The sequence below is a fragment of the Thunnus thynnus genome, chromosome 2, assembly GCF_963924715.1.
Source record: "Thunnus thynnus chromosome 2, fThuThy2.1, whole genome shotgun sequence".
NCBI lineage: Eukaryota > Metazoa > Chordata > Actinopteri > Scombriformes > Scombridae > Thunnus > Thunnus thynnus.
The window spans coordinates 24707454-24725948 of NC_089518.1; the positions used below are offsets into that span (position 1 = coordinate 24707454).

Here is an 18495-nt window from a genome sequence, read left to right on the forward strand (position 1 = left end):
TGTCTCCTGCAAAGTAGAAAATAACAATGAAAACTATAAAATTCTCGGCAAAGCAACAAATATATATGCAAAACATAAGAGGAAATGTCATTCACCAGAAGTGACTGTTACAGAAAATCTCACCTGTAAACACGAGTTTCAAAATTTTACTTAATAAGATACAAAATTAGAAAGCTGAACTGCCTTGTGTACATTGCTCTGGAGTCTTAAAGCCCAGATAGCAAAGGCCCATTGACTTTTGATTTCCAATCTATGCCTCCAACAAGATCTCAACAGATGATATAGAGTGAGAAAGAGTACATTTCTAGGCACAGGATGCTATGGAGGCCCATGATTTATCTTCTCTCGCTGTATGGACTGTATGAGGCATCCAATGAGGCAGAAATGGCATATGAAATCCAGAACTGTCCCTGTAACTCTACTCTTCTTATTGACGGAGCCATAAGCTCAGTGTGCCACTTCACACTGGGTTCATTACATTAGGTGACTCCCGGGTCTCTGTTCTCACTCCTGCCTCTGTCCTCTCAGTTAATCCCAGCAGCTGTAACACCTCTGCATAGTCATTATTATATTCATCATGAGCTGCCTGCTCTCTTTCTCTCTCCCTCTCACTGGCACTCACTCTCATAAAAGATCTAACATTTTCCAACCAAAGGCTATGGGATTTTGTCAGCAGACTATAATGCAATACAGCCAAGATATTGCAAATACTTTGTTTTTCTGCTACTTTTTAGCTCTCTCCCTCTCACAAAAGGCCTTCAACCCACATAGTGCAACAAATTCATGCTGTTTTCGCTAGTTGTCAAAACTGAATTTGGGAAATGTAAGAAATTACAAAGCCAATTGTAACACTTCATTGCAAAATTACTCCTAAAATGTACTGAATGTGACAAACCAATTATATTAGTATGTTAGACTTGATTTTCCCTTTAATGTCAAAGTTTTACAGTGTAGTCTTGCGCTGTTCTCTTTAATTTTACTCTTGTGCGTCATGTGCAGTGACCTCATAAAAATGTAGACTTTTGTGGAGCGACAAGACAGCTGATTTGCTGACAGATAAAGTTGCATCTAATGAATGTCAGGCTTTCAAAGTGGCTTTCAAACTGCACGGGCCAGTAAATTGGGAACAGTTTTAGTTCATCATTAAATAATATACTAGAAATAATCACAGACAATGCATATTAATAGCTTTCTCAATGTTCTTTTTAATGATATTGCAAAAAGTGGCGTATTTTACCACATATAGTCTAATGTCCTGATTTCAAGTATAAGCATGCCGTTTTTATACTTTCAGAGAGATGATGTGCTTATACAGACTTACATATTTCATCTTCAGGCCCTCTATCATCACCCTACAGTTTGAATTTCTATAAATCTCTTGTACTTCAATAAACGTATTCACCACCTTATGGTGGTGGTCCTTGACATGCCGTGGCATTCTTGCTGGTGTATAAATACTCATTCACTATGAACAAAGGCTCCTCTCTGACTCACTCTTATAAATGCTGCACCTGTCAGGATGACAGATGACCATGGCTATGATCAAGCTATAATAATCAGAATAAACTGAAGGCTGGATATTTTATCCGCTTTTATTTTACTGTCCTATGCTGTTCTATTATTTCATATGTAAGCTTCAGCATGTTTGGAGATCAGTGAGTCCAGCACTTCTGCAAAACCAACTCAGGTTTAACTGAGGTCAGGGTGCTCTGCTGGGAGGGAGTCCTAGAGAGAGAGAGAGGGAGAGAGAGAGAGAGGGAGAGAGAGAGAGAGAGAGAGAGAGAGAGAGAGAGAGCAAGCAGGAGGAGAGTAATAGATGGGGTACTAAATCATCTGTGGTGCAGTGTGAGTGTGTGGAGCCACTCAGGTCTGCTAGATGTATCTGAATCGGGGTGATTCCTCCTCTCCTCCCTCTCTCTGATCACTCCTCAGCGCTGACAGAGAGCGGACAGTCGCCCACAATAACCGGCTCTGTAGCAGCCGCTGGCTTATCTCATCTCCGCGGATCGCCCCCGGTGCCGACCCGTACTGGCTGTCCCCTCCTGTATCATCTGAATCACACACACACACTCACTCACTCACAGATGCGGTCGTGTTTCACTTTCTTTGCCTCCAAGGACCCGAGTCTCTCACATCTTTTCCCCAGATCTTTGTCTCTGGACGGCAGGCTGCGGCTGCGTTAATGCTCCGGTGAGTACCGATGGTTGCTGATGTTATATTTGCGTGTGTTCTTTTCTTCTTCTCGTTGTAATTCTCCACCGAACAGATACTAAGATAGATAAGATAACGAGAAAGCTATTTCAGGAGAGGAAAAAAAGCACAGGCCTGATTAGTATTGCTATACTTTTTTTGATTTTTGGATATGGGGCTTTATGCTCTATTAGATGCATTTCAATCTCACTGTTTTTGTTCTGTCAAAGGGGCGTTACTGGAGTGTTTGTATTGTAGACACACAAAGGCAGCTGCATGAAGCCAGTGTGCAGAAAAGATGCAGCCTTTCCTATCTAAACTAAAACTGCTTTAACGCACGTTGGGAAGTAAATAGAGTAAAAAAAGAAGGGAAAAAAAGAAAGACAACACAGTCGAGGACACAGAGGCAGCTGCACAAAGCCAGAGTACAACAGGATGTGCCTTTGTGTATTCCCATCTGCCATCACCCTATAAATGTGTTAACAGCATCTTGGCTCATATGAAGTGAAGAGTATAGTTTTATATTTCCTACGTAGCATAAATTAAATTATATTTTAAGCAACTATGTGCCTGTTGACAGTGGGCTTTAGCACCATTTCATTGTGTCGTATTAAGAATCTACAAATTATTTTTATTTAAAATATGTATTCTTGTTGCATAACATGAAGAAATATGGAGAATAAATGCACAGAGAGAACACCAAGCGCCATCTCCACTGGTTATGCATTATTTATAAAGTTAGCCCAGTGCTGCACCTCCCACCCAGTACCACTGTCAACGCTCCCTCTCTCTGTCTCTCTGCTCTCACCTTACACTCTCACAGGCTCTGACAGTCAGCCTGACTGAGGTGAATGCAAACATGCAGTGTGTTTATGAGTATTTTGAAGGCTGTTACAGACTAGCTGTTGTCCAGCTATTGAGTGCACCTCATTTCTAGAAAGAAAGACTGAAATAGAGAGCTAATTCCGCCCTGCCCTCAGGCCTTTAACAGGAAAAGAGATTTGTTTTATGGACTGATGAATTGTTTATGTTTACAGCCCAGGGATCTAGAGGTGCGATAAAGTCAGCACTTTCATTTTTACCACTATATGACCTTTGACGGGTGGAAGTAAGGACTAAAATATCAAGTACATTGATTTACTTTTAATTTGCTGGACTTTAAATTAAACACAATCAAGTTATATTAAAATGCAACAAAAAAAATGAAAAGAGAACTTCATTGAAAAAAATACTGCCATGTTAATCCCTTCCATCCTGTCAGATAGTCTCTCTTCTCCGAAATATCAACATCTCAACAGCGTCACACAGAAGATATTAAAGCATCATTGAATTGATGTGATTATCTTCTCTAAGCACATTAGGTTGCTGGTGTAGATTAGGTTACAGTGCCATTCAGTGTTATGTAATGGCAACTCTCCTGCAACACAGACTCTGTTAATACACAGGCTCTGTTTCTGTGTAACTTTCATCTATATGTTCCTCATGTCTCTCTGTTCTGCTCACACTCTCTTCCTGCCCAGCAGCGAGAGCATGAACGTGTTGAGCAACGCAGCTAATGGCAGTATCTCTCCACAGTGACCGTGGCCTGATGCTGAAATCCCTACATTCATGAGGAGGCAACAGGAAGCAGATTACTGAGGGATTAAACACATGCACACATATACACACACACACTCACATGCACAGAGGATACCATAGCACAAGGATTTGTCCGCTGTCCAACAGTGGATCTCGTTCTGAATGAACTTGTCTGACTGACTGACTGACTGACTGACAGACTAACTGACTGACTGAGACTCTCTGCTATCATGGAAGAAGAGGAGGAGCCAACAGAGTCTCAGTGAATTTAACTCCCATAACCCCTCCTTCTCTCTACCGCCTCACTATCAAAGGCTTCGACTGGTCGATGGGGATTACTGACTTATAATAAACACAGCGAAGCATGCGGAAAGAGAGAGAGGAGTGCAGAGCCGACCGTCCGCCTGCTGCTGTCCCATGATGCATTTACACATGTAAGAGCAGGATCAGCCACACAGAGGGCTGTTTCTATGGATACCCCTGCCCTGGGTAGTATTAATAAGACTCACTGATATCCTGACTATCTGTGCGTGGAGAAGATACAGAGAGAGATTAGAAAGTGTATCCCTGCAGCAGACTACAGCATCATTCAACATCTGTGGAGCAGAGCAACACAGCCTCATCAAGTGTCAAGAGGAAAATGGTGAATATGTACTGTAGATGCTTTACCAACACGTGTTTGAACCTGTATCTGTAAGTTCACAGACTAAACTAAATGTTAGATTTCTTTCCACTTGGTTTCATTTATTTTGATCCTTTCTGATATTCCATTTGTTGCTCAGACACTCCTTGTCTTAAACACCTCAAAGGTCATTTAAAATGTGATACTAAATGGGTCCTTAGTTCAGGACAACATGAACAACAAATGGTTTAGTAAAAGCTGGATTTAATAAGAAGAGGAGGTGAAGATGATGCACAAAGACACTTCTTCTTTAGCCTGAAGGAAATGATTCCCTTTCTAGCCTGCTTGCAATACTGAGTGCAGCTCAAAATTTTGGGCCCCTGTCTGTGCAGAAAATAATCCTACTGGAACTTTTGTGGGCCCCTTGAACAACCACCGCCTTTCACTAGGCTAGTAGTTGCGGTATTAAATGTGGGTCTTTATATGAAAACAGACACCTACATGCACCAGCTGCCTAAAGAAATATCAGGGCTCTTGACTTACCAGCAAGTTGTAACTTTGCGTGTATACGACAAACAGAAAGTGTTTTAAATCTAGATATTGTGAGGATCCATCATGGCCAGACAAGACACACCTCTCTTTCTCCATGGTTTTGACCTCAGTGGTCACTTCACTGACCTTCGACCTCTTGGCACGGGTGTTACCGGCCTGGTCCTGTCAGCTCTGGACCAGCGTACTGGACAACGCGTTGCAATTAAAAAGCTGGTGATGCGTGATGCTGTGACGGTGAAACACGGGCTGCGGGAGGTCAAAATCACTCGGTGGCTGCACCATGAGAATGTGGTCCGGGTTCATGAGGTTTTGGCACCATATGGACGACCTCTGCCCCGAGACCCAAACCAGCTGAGTGCTTTGTACATCGTCCAAGAGTGCATGGAGACGGATCTGGCTCGGCTGCTGGAACAAGGACCGCTACCCACAGGTATGGGAAATAAGATACTGATAGATCATAGATAGATATGATGCTTCTTGTTAAAAAACACTACTTGTCTGTTTTTATGTGTACTGCTGACTTTGTTTACACTTTGATTAATCGGATTTAAGGACAATCCTTTTGAGGTCTCTTACTGAGACCTTACTCTATCATCCAAGTCCACAAGTCACACATTTGAGAACCACACTAGATTTCTATCATCATGTGTTTTCACTGTGATTCATTCATTCATGCTTTTGCGTGTTCTTCAGAAACATACTGTATATTTTGTAAGTCATATGTTCTATAAGTATTGGAGTGATAAAAGCCATCATTTTGAGGAATTTACCAAAATTGTTTTCATATCCTCAAGTCACACATTAGCAAATCAGAATTTAACTCAAAATGTGCTTGTTCATGCATTCATGTTGTGTTTTTAATGATGTCACTGACAGGTTCAAATGTGGACAGAGTAAAATTTTACTCATACAAGCTTTACTCAGTCAAACACAACTAAGCAAGTCAGAGTAAAACTTTTTTAAAAGTTATAATTTGCCCACTTAAAATGTACTCACTAAATGAGAAACACACATCATTACTGCAATTACAGAAGTGAGAGCAGAAGAATTGTATTGTATCCTAATAGCCGACTTTTGCCCATAAACAGGTCACGCTACTCTGCTGTTCTACCAGCTGCTAAGGGGACTGAAGTTCATTCATTCAGCTAACGTCCTGCACAGAGACCTAAAGCCTGCCAACATATTCATCAACATAGACCAACTGCTGCTCAAGATCGGCGACTTCGGGCTGGCCAGGATAGTCGACCCTCACTATTCTCATAAGGTATGAGTGAGACGCACAAGGAAACCCACCACGCTCACACACAAATACATATATACTGTAAGGACATTTACACTCACATACACAGAGTGTTAGGGAATAACATCTGTCACAGAAAGGCTTCAAGTTGGCCTATAGAACAGGATAAATGGCCTCAAATGTTGTGACAGTCAGTCTGTTTACATGCAGTGTACATTTAACATACATTTACAGGTAACGTATGCATTCCAGTACCTTGATTCTTAATGTATTTCTTTCGGTGCAAGGAGGACACTCTGGTTACTGGCCAAACATGTAAACTGGAGTTTTAGGGTAATCAACAACACTTGTTCCAACATTTCCAGCCTTAACCTAATTACTTTTATGAATCTTTTTTGGGGCATGTAAATGTAGCCAATATGACAAGTTTTCTTTTGACTAGAGGCCAAAAAAATGCCTGTGATCATTATTCTCTTTTGCCTCAAGTTTTATAAATCCATACCTTCAGAAGACCAGCCAGTTTAGATCTCTGTCCAAAAGTTAATAAAGCAAATTGAGGGTTTCTCCACTCTCCTCATTACTCTAAAGCGGTGTGGGCTGCTCTGCTGCTGATGGATGAATCTATGCAGAGTATTGTAATATTAAATACAATCTCTTCTCCCTCTTATTGAGGTAGAGCTGTTATCAGGGAAAAGATAGCAGCTCCTCAGGCTCTGACCTTGTGTGGTTATCAGACAGCAGTGCACAAACCCTCGTCCTTGTGAAGCAATGGAAACACAATGAGATGGAACACTGTTGCAAAATAATCATCCAATAGAAAATGATTAGGTTTGCACACATTCATTGTCCTGCAGCAAAGCTCAGACTAATTCATCAGTCTCTGGTCATCATCTCAATGTGATATCTCAGGTGATGTCTTAGACATTAAAGTCCACCTCTGGTCAAAAATGTGTTTTTCTTGTCGTTCCTTTAGTTGGATATTTGACTGTGCAGAATGATGTATGTGCAGAGTTTGACACTAAGAGACTGTTTTCATATTCATCTGCTGAAAGTGGAAAGTTTCTCACCTTGAATTTGAGTTCAAGCCATACAACTAGGAGCACGATTTGTGACAGCACAACAATTTTGGAGTCAATCGTGGTCCAATAGCCAACTTACACAAGCATGATATGGAAACCTGAAGCCTCCAGTGAACATACACTAAGAATGGACTACAGTGAAGTATGAGACATCTATTGTCCAGCAGTTAAATTCATAGTTTCTGTATTTTTCAATGAAGAAGAAGGAGATGTCATTTTAAGGATTTGTAAGGAGGTATTTTAACTTTTGTTTATGGAAAAACTATATTAGACACAACCAGAGTTTCAAAATCTTAAACTTTGAAAAGTTTGTAAACCTCCTAGAGGGATTCTACATGTTGCAACTGCAGCCAAGTGTCTTTTTTCTGATTGGCTTATCCAATTACACATCCTTATGACTGATGTTTGCCAACCTGTGTCTTTGACAATAGGCCTCCTCTCCAGCCCAAACCCTGCTTTTGCTTCCCAAACCTGGTATCAGGTTTTGTACTAATCAAACCCTGTGATTAGCCTGTCCATTGTAGATAAAGGCCTCTGAAAGATGAATGTGACAATTTACTGTCCCATTGTGCTGCTTTTTTATGCACGAAGATCCCACAGCAGTACTGTAACACTAGAAGGGTCTGGATGTGTGTGTGTGTTTGTGTGTTTGTGTGTTTTTTGGGTCTGTGCATGCTCTTGTGAAAGGTGATCTTTGTCAGCGCAGAACACGGGACTTGGGATCAGCTGGGTGCAGACACAGGGGGTATGTTTGGAGGGGAAGACAAGGGGTGGGGGGTGAGGAGGATAGAGAACAGATGAGCAGATGAGGAACAAGGGTGAGAAATATTGAGTCATAGAAGTGTGAGAGAAAGTCAGGTGAAAAGTACAAAGACAGTGAGAGGGGAAAAAAGAAGGAGGGTGAGCAAAAGAGCAAAGAGGACATACAGGGAAAGAGGGAGGACAAAAAAGATCAAACAGAGAGAAAGAAAGAGAGGGATAAAGGTAGTTTGGGTTGTGCAGGACAGTAGAAACAAGGTTTACTTCTATCTCACTCTGTTCCCCACACTGTGCCTGTTCACTGTTTACCTAAAGCAATGCTCTGTCTGTCAGAGAACATAATGTTCAAGTTTGAACCTAACTTACACAAAGTAGATTCATAGACAGATAGATAGATAGATAGATAGATAGATAGATAGATAGATAGATAGATAGATAGATAGATAGATAGATAGATAGATCGATAGATCAATAGATCGATAGATCGATAGATAGATCAGGGATGCATTAATAATGCACTGACAGCACTGCTGACATGGTTTTGAATTGTTCTGAGTTGGAAATTAGGAGTGAGTTATGAGTGTGTCCCAGCTGATGTGTGTGTTAGCCAGCAGTGCATCAGATTGTCATTATTCATTAGCATAAATTTGCATTACTAGCGTTGTGTGTGTGTGCGTGCGTGAGGGTGCGTGTGTGTGTGTATGTGTGTGTGTGTGTAAGATGATGTTGGGCTATTTGTGATGCAGTGTTGACACCAAAGCAGATGCCTGCAGTGAATGTGCTAGCATCCTCTCTCTTATTTAATAATGCACTGCTTTTTCATACATTTTGTGGTAATGGACATGGGCTTCAGCTGTAATGGAAATAATAGTGTTAACTTTCATGCTGAGCTTTCATCATGAGCCGCAAAAGGGTTTTTATGTTACATTTATATTGCTTTAGAATTGTCATCACAGTCCTATCACAGCCCCTAATCAGATTTCACATTATATCATGTTTGACAGTAAGATCGAATATTTGAGATTTATAGTTGTCCCCAATGAATGACATTCCCTCTCCTCAATTACCAATAATCACTCCAAAAAAAATCCCTCTTCTCTTTTCTTAGTCCTTCTACAGCATCTTACATGGTCAGTGTGTGATCACAGATGTTCTATCAGCACACTCTGCAAACTCTGCAGTGCATCCAAATGAGGCTGTTTGAAGAGCTGCCTAAAAGTTCGCTTCTGACTACACAGACAAACATTTACTCAGGCGAAGAGAGATGACAGAGAGGTTGAGAGGAGCGAGAGAAGGAAAACAGGGAGAGAAAACATTATTTGTGATGTTGTTTGCAGTCTACGCCGGTAGGAACTCAGTGTTACTGTGAGTGTGTGAGAATGAACCCTGTCACCTGCTGATACAGCTCTAGATCTGCCCAGAAATTATTCATGACCTGGATGAAGGACAGAGAGAAAGAGGGAGAGGAAAGGTGAAAAGGGAGAGAGTCCTGGAGAAGTAAGGGAGAAGAAGACAAGAAAGGGAAGGACGGAAGAACAAATTGCAGGGATATAGTCAAAGATGAGAGGTAAAAATAAACAGAGGGGAACTGTAACAGGCAAGAGGAGAAGAAGGGATGAAACAGGTGAGAAAGGAGGTGAAGCAAGCAGGGTAGCGAAAAGAAAAGGAGGGGTGATGCGTGAAGAAAAGAGGAAAGGAGGGGGAACAGTCTTGGCCGATGATGACGTAGAGAAAACTGAGGGCTGAGCTCAGGGGGGAGGAAACGGATGGAGAGGAAAGTGGGAGGTGATGACAGGGGGGAGAAGGTCGATAGGAGAGAAGAGGAAGAGAGGAGGAAGTGAAGGCAAACCTTTTATATTGGTGAATAGGTGTCACACAAAGGCCTGTTTTCAATGCTGAAAACCACTGTAAATATAGTTACAAAAATAAATATGTGCTTCATTTTGTGAAACTGAGACCTAAATGTTTCTTTTACCGTTTCCGAGTTTTTTTTTAATGATTATCATCAAACAATATTTTATTTAGAAAGATTTGCACTTTTATTGGTTGACTTAAACAAGGCCACCCCTTAAAAGTCACTGTCTATCAGACGCTTGCCGGGAAGCAGAAAGGACAGCTGAGATGCAGAGAAAGATCAGCCAGGAAGGGAGGGAGGGACAGTTAGAAGACAAGGTGAGTGTATGTTTGTCAGACCATCACCGAGCACTCAGCATCACTTTCTGCTCTGTCATCTGCTGGCGCACAGCAAGAGGAGAGCAGGGAGCGTTGAGGGAGGGCATGGAGGGGAAGGAGAGGCTGTAAGTAAGGTGCATCAAGAGCAGAGAAGGCATGGGGTGAGAGAGACAGAAGAGAAGAAAAAGAGGAAAGAGTGGAAAGGAGAAGAGGCATGACAATAGAATAGGAGCAATAAAGAGAATGAATAGAGCTATAAAACTGAAGTTACTTCTCAATTCATTGCCTCTTATTCACAGCTACTCAATAGTACCTGCTACCAGTATAACACATATTTTATTCTACGTAACTCCAAAAAAAGAAGCTGTCAGTGTTAAAGCTTGGCTGCAGTCTCTGAGTCATGCCCCGAACCTGCTGATCAAGACACAATTCTCAAGCATTTTTTTTTTTTTTTACATTTTTTCTTATTACATAGTGAACGGGCATTTCAGCTGTCAAGAAACCACTTTGAACATAACCATCAGACAGCACTGTGTCCTGCTTTTGTGTGACGTTGGTGTTACAGGTGGGCCCAAGATAATTTAACTGGTGTGAAAAAGCTCACAGAGCAATTTCTGGCATCTATTTTTAAGTATGAAAACTCTTCTGGGCCAAGCTAAATCCCATGCTGTCTATATAGCATTATTTTACAGTGTATGCATAAGACTAAATAGAGTGGTTGCGCAAGAGGTACAAGATAGAGAGGGAAAGAGGTAGATGGTGAGAGGGGACATGGAAACAGCAGATATTAGGAGAAAGCTGAGGGGAGAGCAGATGGAGGACAAAATGGGGAGGGGAGGGGTAGAGAGACGAAGGAAAAGACAGGTGAAGGGTGCTTAAAGGCAGATCACACAACCCCCACTTCATTTTAGGGGCCTCTTTTACAACCATGAAAATTTTACATGTTTTTTTTTTTAGGATAAAAGTGAACAAGGATAGTATGTCAGTAAAAAAGGTGCACTTTATATGACCACAGTCTCCCTATTATTTACTGTAAGTGATGGCATACACCAGTCAGCCAATCAGGGCCATGAAACTGTCATTGTGAAGCAATTCACAGCAGTCAATTCACAGCCTAATTATAAGAATAGTTTATGGTGCAGTGTATAGTCGTCTAATATCACAGCTATCAAGAAGTTTAAGAGACTGGGATATTGAAAATGGCTCAGGAGAGATTTACGAGGTCAGGACAAGAGTAGTAATATCATTGAGCAAGTGCAGGGATTTTGAGATTTAGTGAGGTCAGAGAGTGGAGCAATTACAGAGGAGGAGAGATTGCACGCTGTATAACAGGTAGGGACAGTGTTAATATAGCAACAGGCAAAAGACTTCCATTATAAATATTGTTGGTTTGTATGCAAACAAGCTTGCCTGTGGCTCATCTCCATGCATGGCGTCATCAGTGTTATTCACAAGGTGAACATGGACAAAAGTAAAAGGCAGGCGGGAACCTTGTCAGAGCAGCCCTAATGAGAGGATGTGTTGTTGTACAGCAAAGCATCAAAGGCTCAGTGAAACTCAGTAACTACAAGTAGAGATTCAAGGGAAAATTTTCCACGGCGGCGTGTATCCAGGAGCCACTTCCCATCCTAATGTAGCTGACATAAAATGATAAAGTCTTTGTGGGTGTGATCAAAATATCCCGTGTGAGCTCGTTTTTGTCTTTTTGAAGCCGACATTACCAACTTCTTAATGATTCTGCTCCGAATAAAATGAATACCAAACTGCCTGCTGGATTGTAATAAATAAGAGTGATGTGAACACTTCAAGTACATATATGCATGCACACTTACAAGAATGCTACTTAATCTGTTGCATGCCCCTCAACTACAGCATATCATCCTAGTGCACTGCCTTTTAACTTATCTTGTTCTCTCTCTTTTCCCCTTTTCCTTTCATTCAACCCCCCATCCCTACTTCTTCAGGGCTATCTATCTGAGGGTCTGGTAACTAAGTGGTATTGTTCCCCCCGTCTGCTCCTGTCCCCCAACAACTATACCAAGGCCATAGACATGTGGGCCGCTGGCTGCATACTGGCTGAGATGCTCACTGGACGCATGCTGTTTGCAGGTACCTCACTTGTTTCTCATTCAGATTCCACCAAGACACTGTCATCATGACCTTGAGGTCTGGCAAAAATATTATGATATTGGTGATTTCATGATGTAATAAAATTTGCTTATATCATTGGGCAGAAAGTACTTACATCTTGTAAGACCTTTCTTGAAACTGTGTCTCCAGGCTTCAATTGAGGATAGTGGCATTTGCATGTTAAAAGATTAAACTTGAAAATGTAATTTTATTTTCATACCCATTAGTTAAATGTGATGAAAAATAAGTTAGATATGGAATAGAAGTTTTTAAGGTTGAATAAGGTCGAATAAGGTTGAATAAGGTTGAGTGGCTAAGCAAATGTATAATCAGTAAAAGGTGAATCAGTTCTAATCAAACATATCATCTGTGTCTTTTGTTAACTTATGTAAGTTATTATTTCTCTTGCATCTTTCCAAGATCCGGACAAAATAGGTGTTTAAAGACTGCATCACAGTGGGAAAGGTGGCATGAAGTGAGAGCTGAGGAGAGTTTTTCTTTCCAGAGTGTCCTCCACCAAAGACACTTTATTTTCTTTCTGCAGGCTACTTCTTTGCCTGACCAGAATAACAATGATGACAGAAAAATTCTCGCTGTCTGAAGCAGATGTAGTTCCTCCTGACAGGCTTATTTGACCTCCACCAGCCCTCTGCACCACAGGAGAGAGGGTGCCTTAAACTCAATGGCGTCACTGGTTCCCCAGTGTCCCTCTCTGCCAGAATTTCACACATCAAGTGTTACAGATATTTGCCTTGATTTTCACTTAAGCACCATAGTTTACCAGATGGTTGCACATTATGTTTTTGTTTACCAATGGGGAGGCAATGCATTCTCTTCCCAATACAGTGAACTGCCAGTATTTGCTTATTACGTTGAGTGGTGAATGTGTTGATGTAGCACCACCTGCTGGTGTGATGAATGTATTTGAAGGGCAAATCCACAATGAAAGACATGCAGCAGAAATGTGCTGCTTCACTGCTCTATGTGGGCTAAAATCTTCAAGTATGTTAAACTTCAAGTCACACAACTACGACTCAAAATATTTGTCCTCCATCAGCTGGAGGAGCTCCATAAGCTTAGTCAGATATTTTAGTTTTTAGGTGGTTCACACTGATTCCGATTGCTCTTCACTGGCTCCCCGTCAAATTCAGAATCAAATTTAAAGTTCTTGTGATCACCTATAGAGCTCTGCATGGTCAGGCACCTGCCTACTTTAGAAATCTACTGTAGCCCTGTGTCACCAGCAGGTCTCTAAGGTCTTCTGATCAGGGTTTGCTGGTTGTTCCTAGAACTAGCTTAAAGCTAAGAAGACTGCGCTTTTGAGGTTGTGGCTATCTATTTTCTATTTATTGTGTTTTTTATTGTGTTTTATGTCTGTATGTATGTTTTTGCTTTATCTCCTCTGTGTAGCATTTTGTGATGTCTCTGCTCTTGAAAGGTGCTATGTAAATAAAATTACTCACTTACTTACATTAGGTTTTGGCAGGGACAGACTTTACCATTAGGCAAGGTAGGCAACTGCATGGAGCCCCCAAATCACTAAATCCACCCCTCAATTTGGGCCATGGTCAGGCTTAATGTCTGCCAATTTTAGAAGGTGGCGGTATTTATATACATGCAAGGAAGTGTTGCCTAACAGGTTAAGCAGCAAAATTCCCTGTTGCACAAAATATATGTTGTGGCATCACAGCTTGGGTGTGACCAGAAGTGCAACATACCTAAGTTCAACCTTTCAGAATGGATTTACTCTGAAGCAGATGAGAAACATGGGGGGAAGAGAAAATTAAGTGATATTTTATGTTGTTTTAACCAACTGCATTGAAAATTAAGTGGTTGTGATACTTAAACTTCCCCTCTGTTCAAAAATGTGTTTTTCTTTTTGTTCCTATAGTTGAATGTTTGAGTTTCACTATGCAGAATGATGTATGTGCAGAGTTTGACACTAGAAGGCTGTTTTCACATCCATCTGCTGAAAGTGGAAAGTTTCTCTGTGCTCACTGGGTGGGCCTACAAGCATGATTTGTGACATCACAACCAGTTTGCAAGCCAATCCTGGTCTACCATGCAACTTACACAAGTGGTTTTTAATGAGGGAGGAATAGAGTCCATTTTAAGGATTTTAACAGTAATTATACCTTTTGTGGAAAAGACATATCAGACACACACTATTGTTCCAAGCAGACTATTTTTTATATGTCTTGAGGGGATCTTTAATATTTATGTCTTTAAAGTGGAAATGTTAATATTTGACAATCCATCCCGTCTGCACAATTTAAATTCAACCTCAAGCCCTTACCATTTCTTTGACTTGACAGCTCATATCATCTAGTTATTCCTGTTTGACTCTAATTGGTCACCTTTTTCTTTCTGCTTATCCTCTGTCTCTCCCCTGTTCGTCTGTGATTGGTCGATTCTCTCTCCCAGGAGCTCATGAGCTGGAGCAGATGCAGCTGATTCTCAACACAGTGCCGGTGCTGAGAGAGGAGGACAGGCAGGACCTGCTACAGGTGACGCTTCAGTGGCTGCTGCTGGTCATATGTCTACAAGCTGATTCTTTAAATATGATGTCACTCTCATGTTATGAAAGACATGTGTTTGCAGCTTTAGACTGGTCTAGTTAAGGCAGTCACGTTTGATGTGTACAAAACTCTTTCCAACAAGAATCCCCTTGTGAATGCTACAAAGAAATATACTTAAAGAAATAACCACAACAGACGTGTAAACCTGCCTTTTCCTCATTCCCAGGTGATGCCTTCATATGTCAGTCATGGCTGGAGAGTGAAGAAACCCTTTTCTGAATTGCTTCCTGAAGTGGATGCTCTGGGTGAGCAGTGGGAATTGAGTGGTGGGAAGAAGAGGAGGGTCAAGCAGTGAGAAAGAGAAGGGCATCAAATAAGAGTAATGGAGGATGTGAGGAGGAAAAAAAACACACTTGACCTGTAAAGTATCATGAGGAGCAGCGGTATAACTGAGCCGAGAGAGAGCGACATCTTGTAGAATTCATTTTTTTAAAGAATACACTTATATTTGCCCCTATATTATTTAATATTTTTATTCATATTAAATAAGGTTTGAAAGTGTTTGACTTGCCTCTTTCATCTCATCTCACTCTCATCCTCTCCTCTAAGCTGTGGACTTCCTTCAGCGTATCTTGACTTTTAATCCCATGGATCGGCTGACGGCTGAAGAGGCGCTGTCTCACCTCTTCCTCCAGCATTACTCCTGTCCAGAAGATGAGCCCACCTCATTACATCCCTTCCGCATTGAGGATGAACTGGAAGACAGCCTGATCACAGAGCAGAGCCTGAGCAACAGCAATAGTCAGGCCTCCAGCATCCAATGGGACAGGTGGGTAGATTTACATGTTTATTCACTGGTGTATCATTGTATCATGTATATTTATTATCATTTACCTGGACAGTGTTTCAAAGACAGAACAGGGATTCCCAATATTGTGAACAGGAAGCACAGAAAATCTTTGAAAAATCAAAGTGGAAATACTGGTTGAAGCAGATACGAGACTAAGAGCTGAGATTGCTAAGCTAATTTTGTGTCAACATTTCCTCCACTTTCTGCAGGTATGAGAACAGTTTATCGACAGATGTGTGCTGGCAGCAGTCAGGCGGGAGATGTCGCTGCATGCCCCCTGGCCACATTACTTCCGATTTGGGAGACACCACAGAAGATGAGGAGGTGCAGAGGGACCCTCGGGCCAGTTCTGCCTCACTGTTAGAGGAGGCTCAGGTAGGACTTGACATTTTTTTCCCCAAACTGACCAATTAGTGTTTGAGGATAACCATTATCTGGGGTGGCTTTGGCTCAGGGGGTTGAGTGGGTTGTCTGCCAATTAGAAGGTCAGTGGTTTGATCCCAGACTCCTCCTGCTCACAAGTCAAAGTGTCCTTGGACAAGATACCGAAGCGCAAATTGCTCCTGATGGTTGTGTCTGTACCTTGCATGGTAGCTTCGGTGTGTGAATGTGAGTGTGAAACACTGTAAAGTGCTATATTAAAACAGCCATTTACCATCTTATTGTGTTATAGTATGCTATGCTTTTTCTTTCTTTTTTACCATTATGTAATGTAACTGCATATTTCTTACAACATTTAGTCTGGCAGTACTCCCCATTAACGTGTCTGTTAAAGGTTGCCATCACTATCTTCAGTAATGTCTTAAAACGCAAATGGTGCAAGTTTATAGATGTTATAATTATACATGTATAGCACATTTAGATAGAAATGAATACAAAAACAAATCAATACATAATATAACAGAAATTAACTTCACTACCTTCCTCATTTATCATCCCCTCCCCCCACTACCCCAATCTTATATAGGTCGATCCACGCAAATATTCCCATAGCAGCTCAGCAGAACGTTTTCTGGAAAACTCTCACTCCTCTCTGGAACGGGCCTGTGGTTTTGGGTTTGGGGAGCTAGACTGTGGCCGCTCCTGTGACTACAAAGTGGGCTCTCCATCATATCTGGATAAAATTGCCTGGAGAGAGGGAAAGCCACAACACTACTCAGAACCTAAGCTGATTCTGGATCTGTCACATTGGAAGCATAACATTAACAGCCTCCCTGTGACCACCGTGCCTATTGGTGGCAGCGTGGAGGATCTGGGAGAGATGAAGGAGGAGGAAGCAGAAGAGGAGAAGGAGGAGGAAACAGGGAATTTATTCCAGGAAATCTCTCGCTGGGTGGAGAGCACCCAGTCTCGTCTGCACTCGCCCAGTCCCACTCTGTCTTTGGAGCAACGTTCACCCTTGTGCTACACCTCCTCTCCCCCTCTCCCTCTCTCTCCAACTGACCTCCCGACTCCAGTCTTCCACTACACGGAAGTTGTGCAGCAACCATCCGCTGACTATGATGAAGACAGGCTCAGCCCACTTCCAGCTGTCACACCATCCATTCATTCTCTTCCTTCACTCCTCCCTTCATCTCCCACCTCTCCACTTCCTCCACAGTTACCTCACATAGCATCTCCTCCTATCTCGCCTCTGTTTCCTCCCCCAGAATCTCCACCTCTTTCCTCTACTTCCTCAATATCTCAGCCAGTAAATGATGAATCCATGGAGTCTCTTCCTGTAAAGCAAAAAGAGCGGCTGTTTGACTTGGATGTGTTCATCTCTCGGGCGTTGAAACTGTGCAGGCAGAATAAGGAGAAAGGAGATGGGAAAAAAGCAAGAGAGGGAGGGTGGAGGGAAGAAAGCAAACAGCCCAGCATTAACCGAAGGGTGCCCAGGTTTCCTGAGCACAGGACTCCACCACCACAGACTCCCAACTCTTGATGTTGAGGTTCAACTTAAAAGTCCACCACAGCATCATCATGGGTAGCATTTCCAAATGCTCTGCTTTACATAGTGAGGGGTGTCCATGGTTGAATATGCTGCTTAATCATTAGACCTTAGTCTTAGCAGCTGTTGTCTGCTTGGTACTATTGCAATGACACGCTACTCGCTGTGACTAAAAACCTCACTTAAACAAGCAATCCTGCTGCTTTGTAAAGAGGTGCTCTCAGGCAATAAGAAGTCAAGAAGCATTTGGTTAAAACGAAAATAACCATGCTTAGCATTGCAAATATGACAATATTTGGAAATATTCTGCTAGTTAATGATTGTGATGTTTATGGTTTGCTGTTGTATGTCAAGAAGTGAAAGATTGGTCAAACTTTGACTTTTTGTTCTGCAAACGACTGAGAGGGAGCAGTCAGTTTGATAACAATAGTTGAGGAGACTGTGTACTGGATAACGGTGGGTTTGCTTCAGCTCTGTTTTTGCTGTCAGTCAGTATTTTTTTTTCCCCAAATGTCTTCCAAACGTGATGTTCACCAAATAATGACGGTGACACAGGACATGCTTTTGTCAAGTTTCTCTGAATGTATTAACTGAGAAATAATCAGTCAAATTATGCTACATGATGAATCATAAGGACGTTAACACTATTTGTTGCTGTTTTAACCTCCCCAAAGTAACTGAAAGAGCTCTGTCACTGCAACATGCCTTGTAAACTTGTATAAAATGTACAACAGTTGTCATATTTAATTCTATAGTATATTTCTTACGACTGTTGTTACTGTTATTCTTGTGTTCGAAAGATGATTGTGTTATTTGTTGAATACTAGAGCACAATCCTATGTTCATTTGGACGGAGTTATATTTTGTTTAAATG

General features: G+C 41.7%; 1 protein-coding gene across 1 annotated transcript; it reads left to right on the forward strand.

Annotated features, from left to right (window-relative positions):
• The first annotated feature begins 1796 nt into the window (after positions 1-1796).
• Positions 1797-17681, forward strand: mapk4 (mitogen-activated protein kinase 4). Its single transcript, XM_067612298.1, has 10 exons — positions 1797-2190; positions 3766-4411; positions 4988-5372; positions 6031-6206; positions 12157-12301; positions 14747-14829; positions 15068-15146; positions 15451-15670; positions 15901-16066; positions 16659-17681. Exons 3-10 carry the CDS (start codon positions 5006-5008, stop codon positions 17613-17615), a joined length of 2193 nt encoding a protein of 730 aa, XP_067468399.1. The 5' UTR covers positions 1797-2190; positions 3766-4411; positions 4988-5005; the 3' UTR covers positions 17616-17681.
• The last annotated feature ends 814 nt before the right edge of the window (positions 17682-18495 follow it).

Excerpts from the sequence above, each read along its gene's own strand:
- mapk4 (XM_067612298.1), top strand. The coding sequence starts at position 5,006 with ATGGCCAGACAAGACACACCTCTCTTTCTCCATGGTTTTGACCTCAGT. Across the intron at positions 15,147-15,450 it reads TCCTGAAGTGGATGCTCTGG|CTGTGGACTTCCTTCAGCGT; the intron begins GTGAGCAGTGGG and ends CTCTCCTCTAAG. Across the intron at positions 16,067-16,658 it reads CACTGTTAGAGGAGGCTCAG|GTCGATCCACGCAAATATTC; the intron begins GTAGGACTTGAC and ends AATCTTATATAG.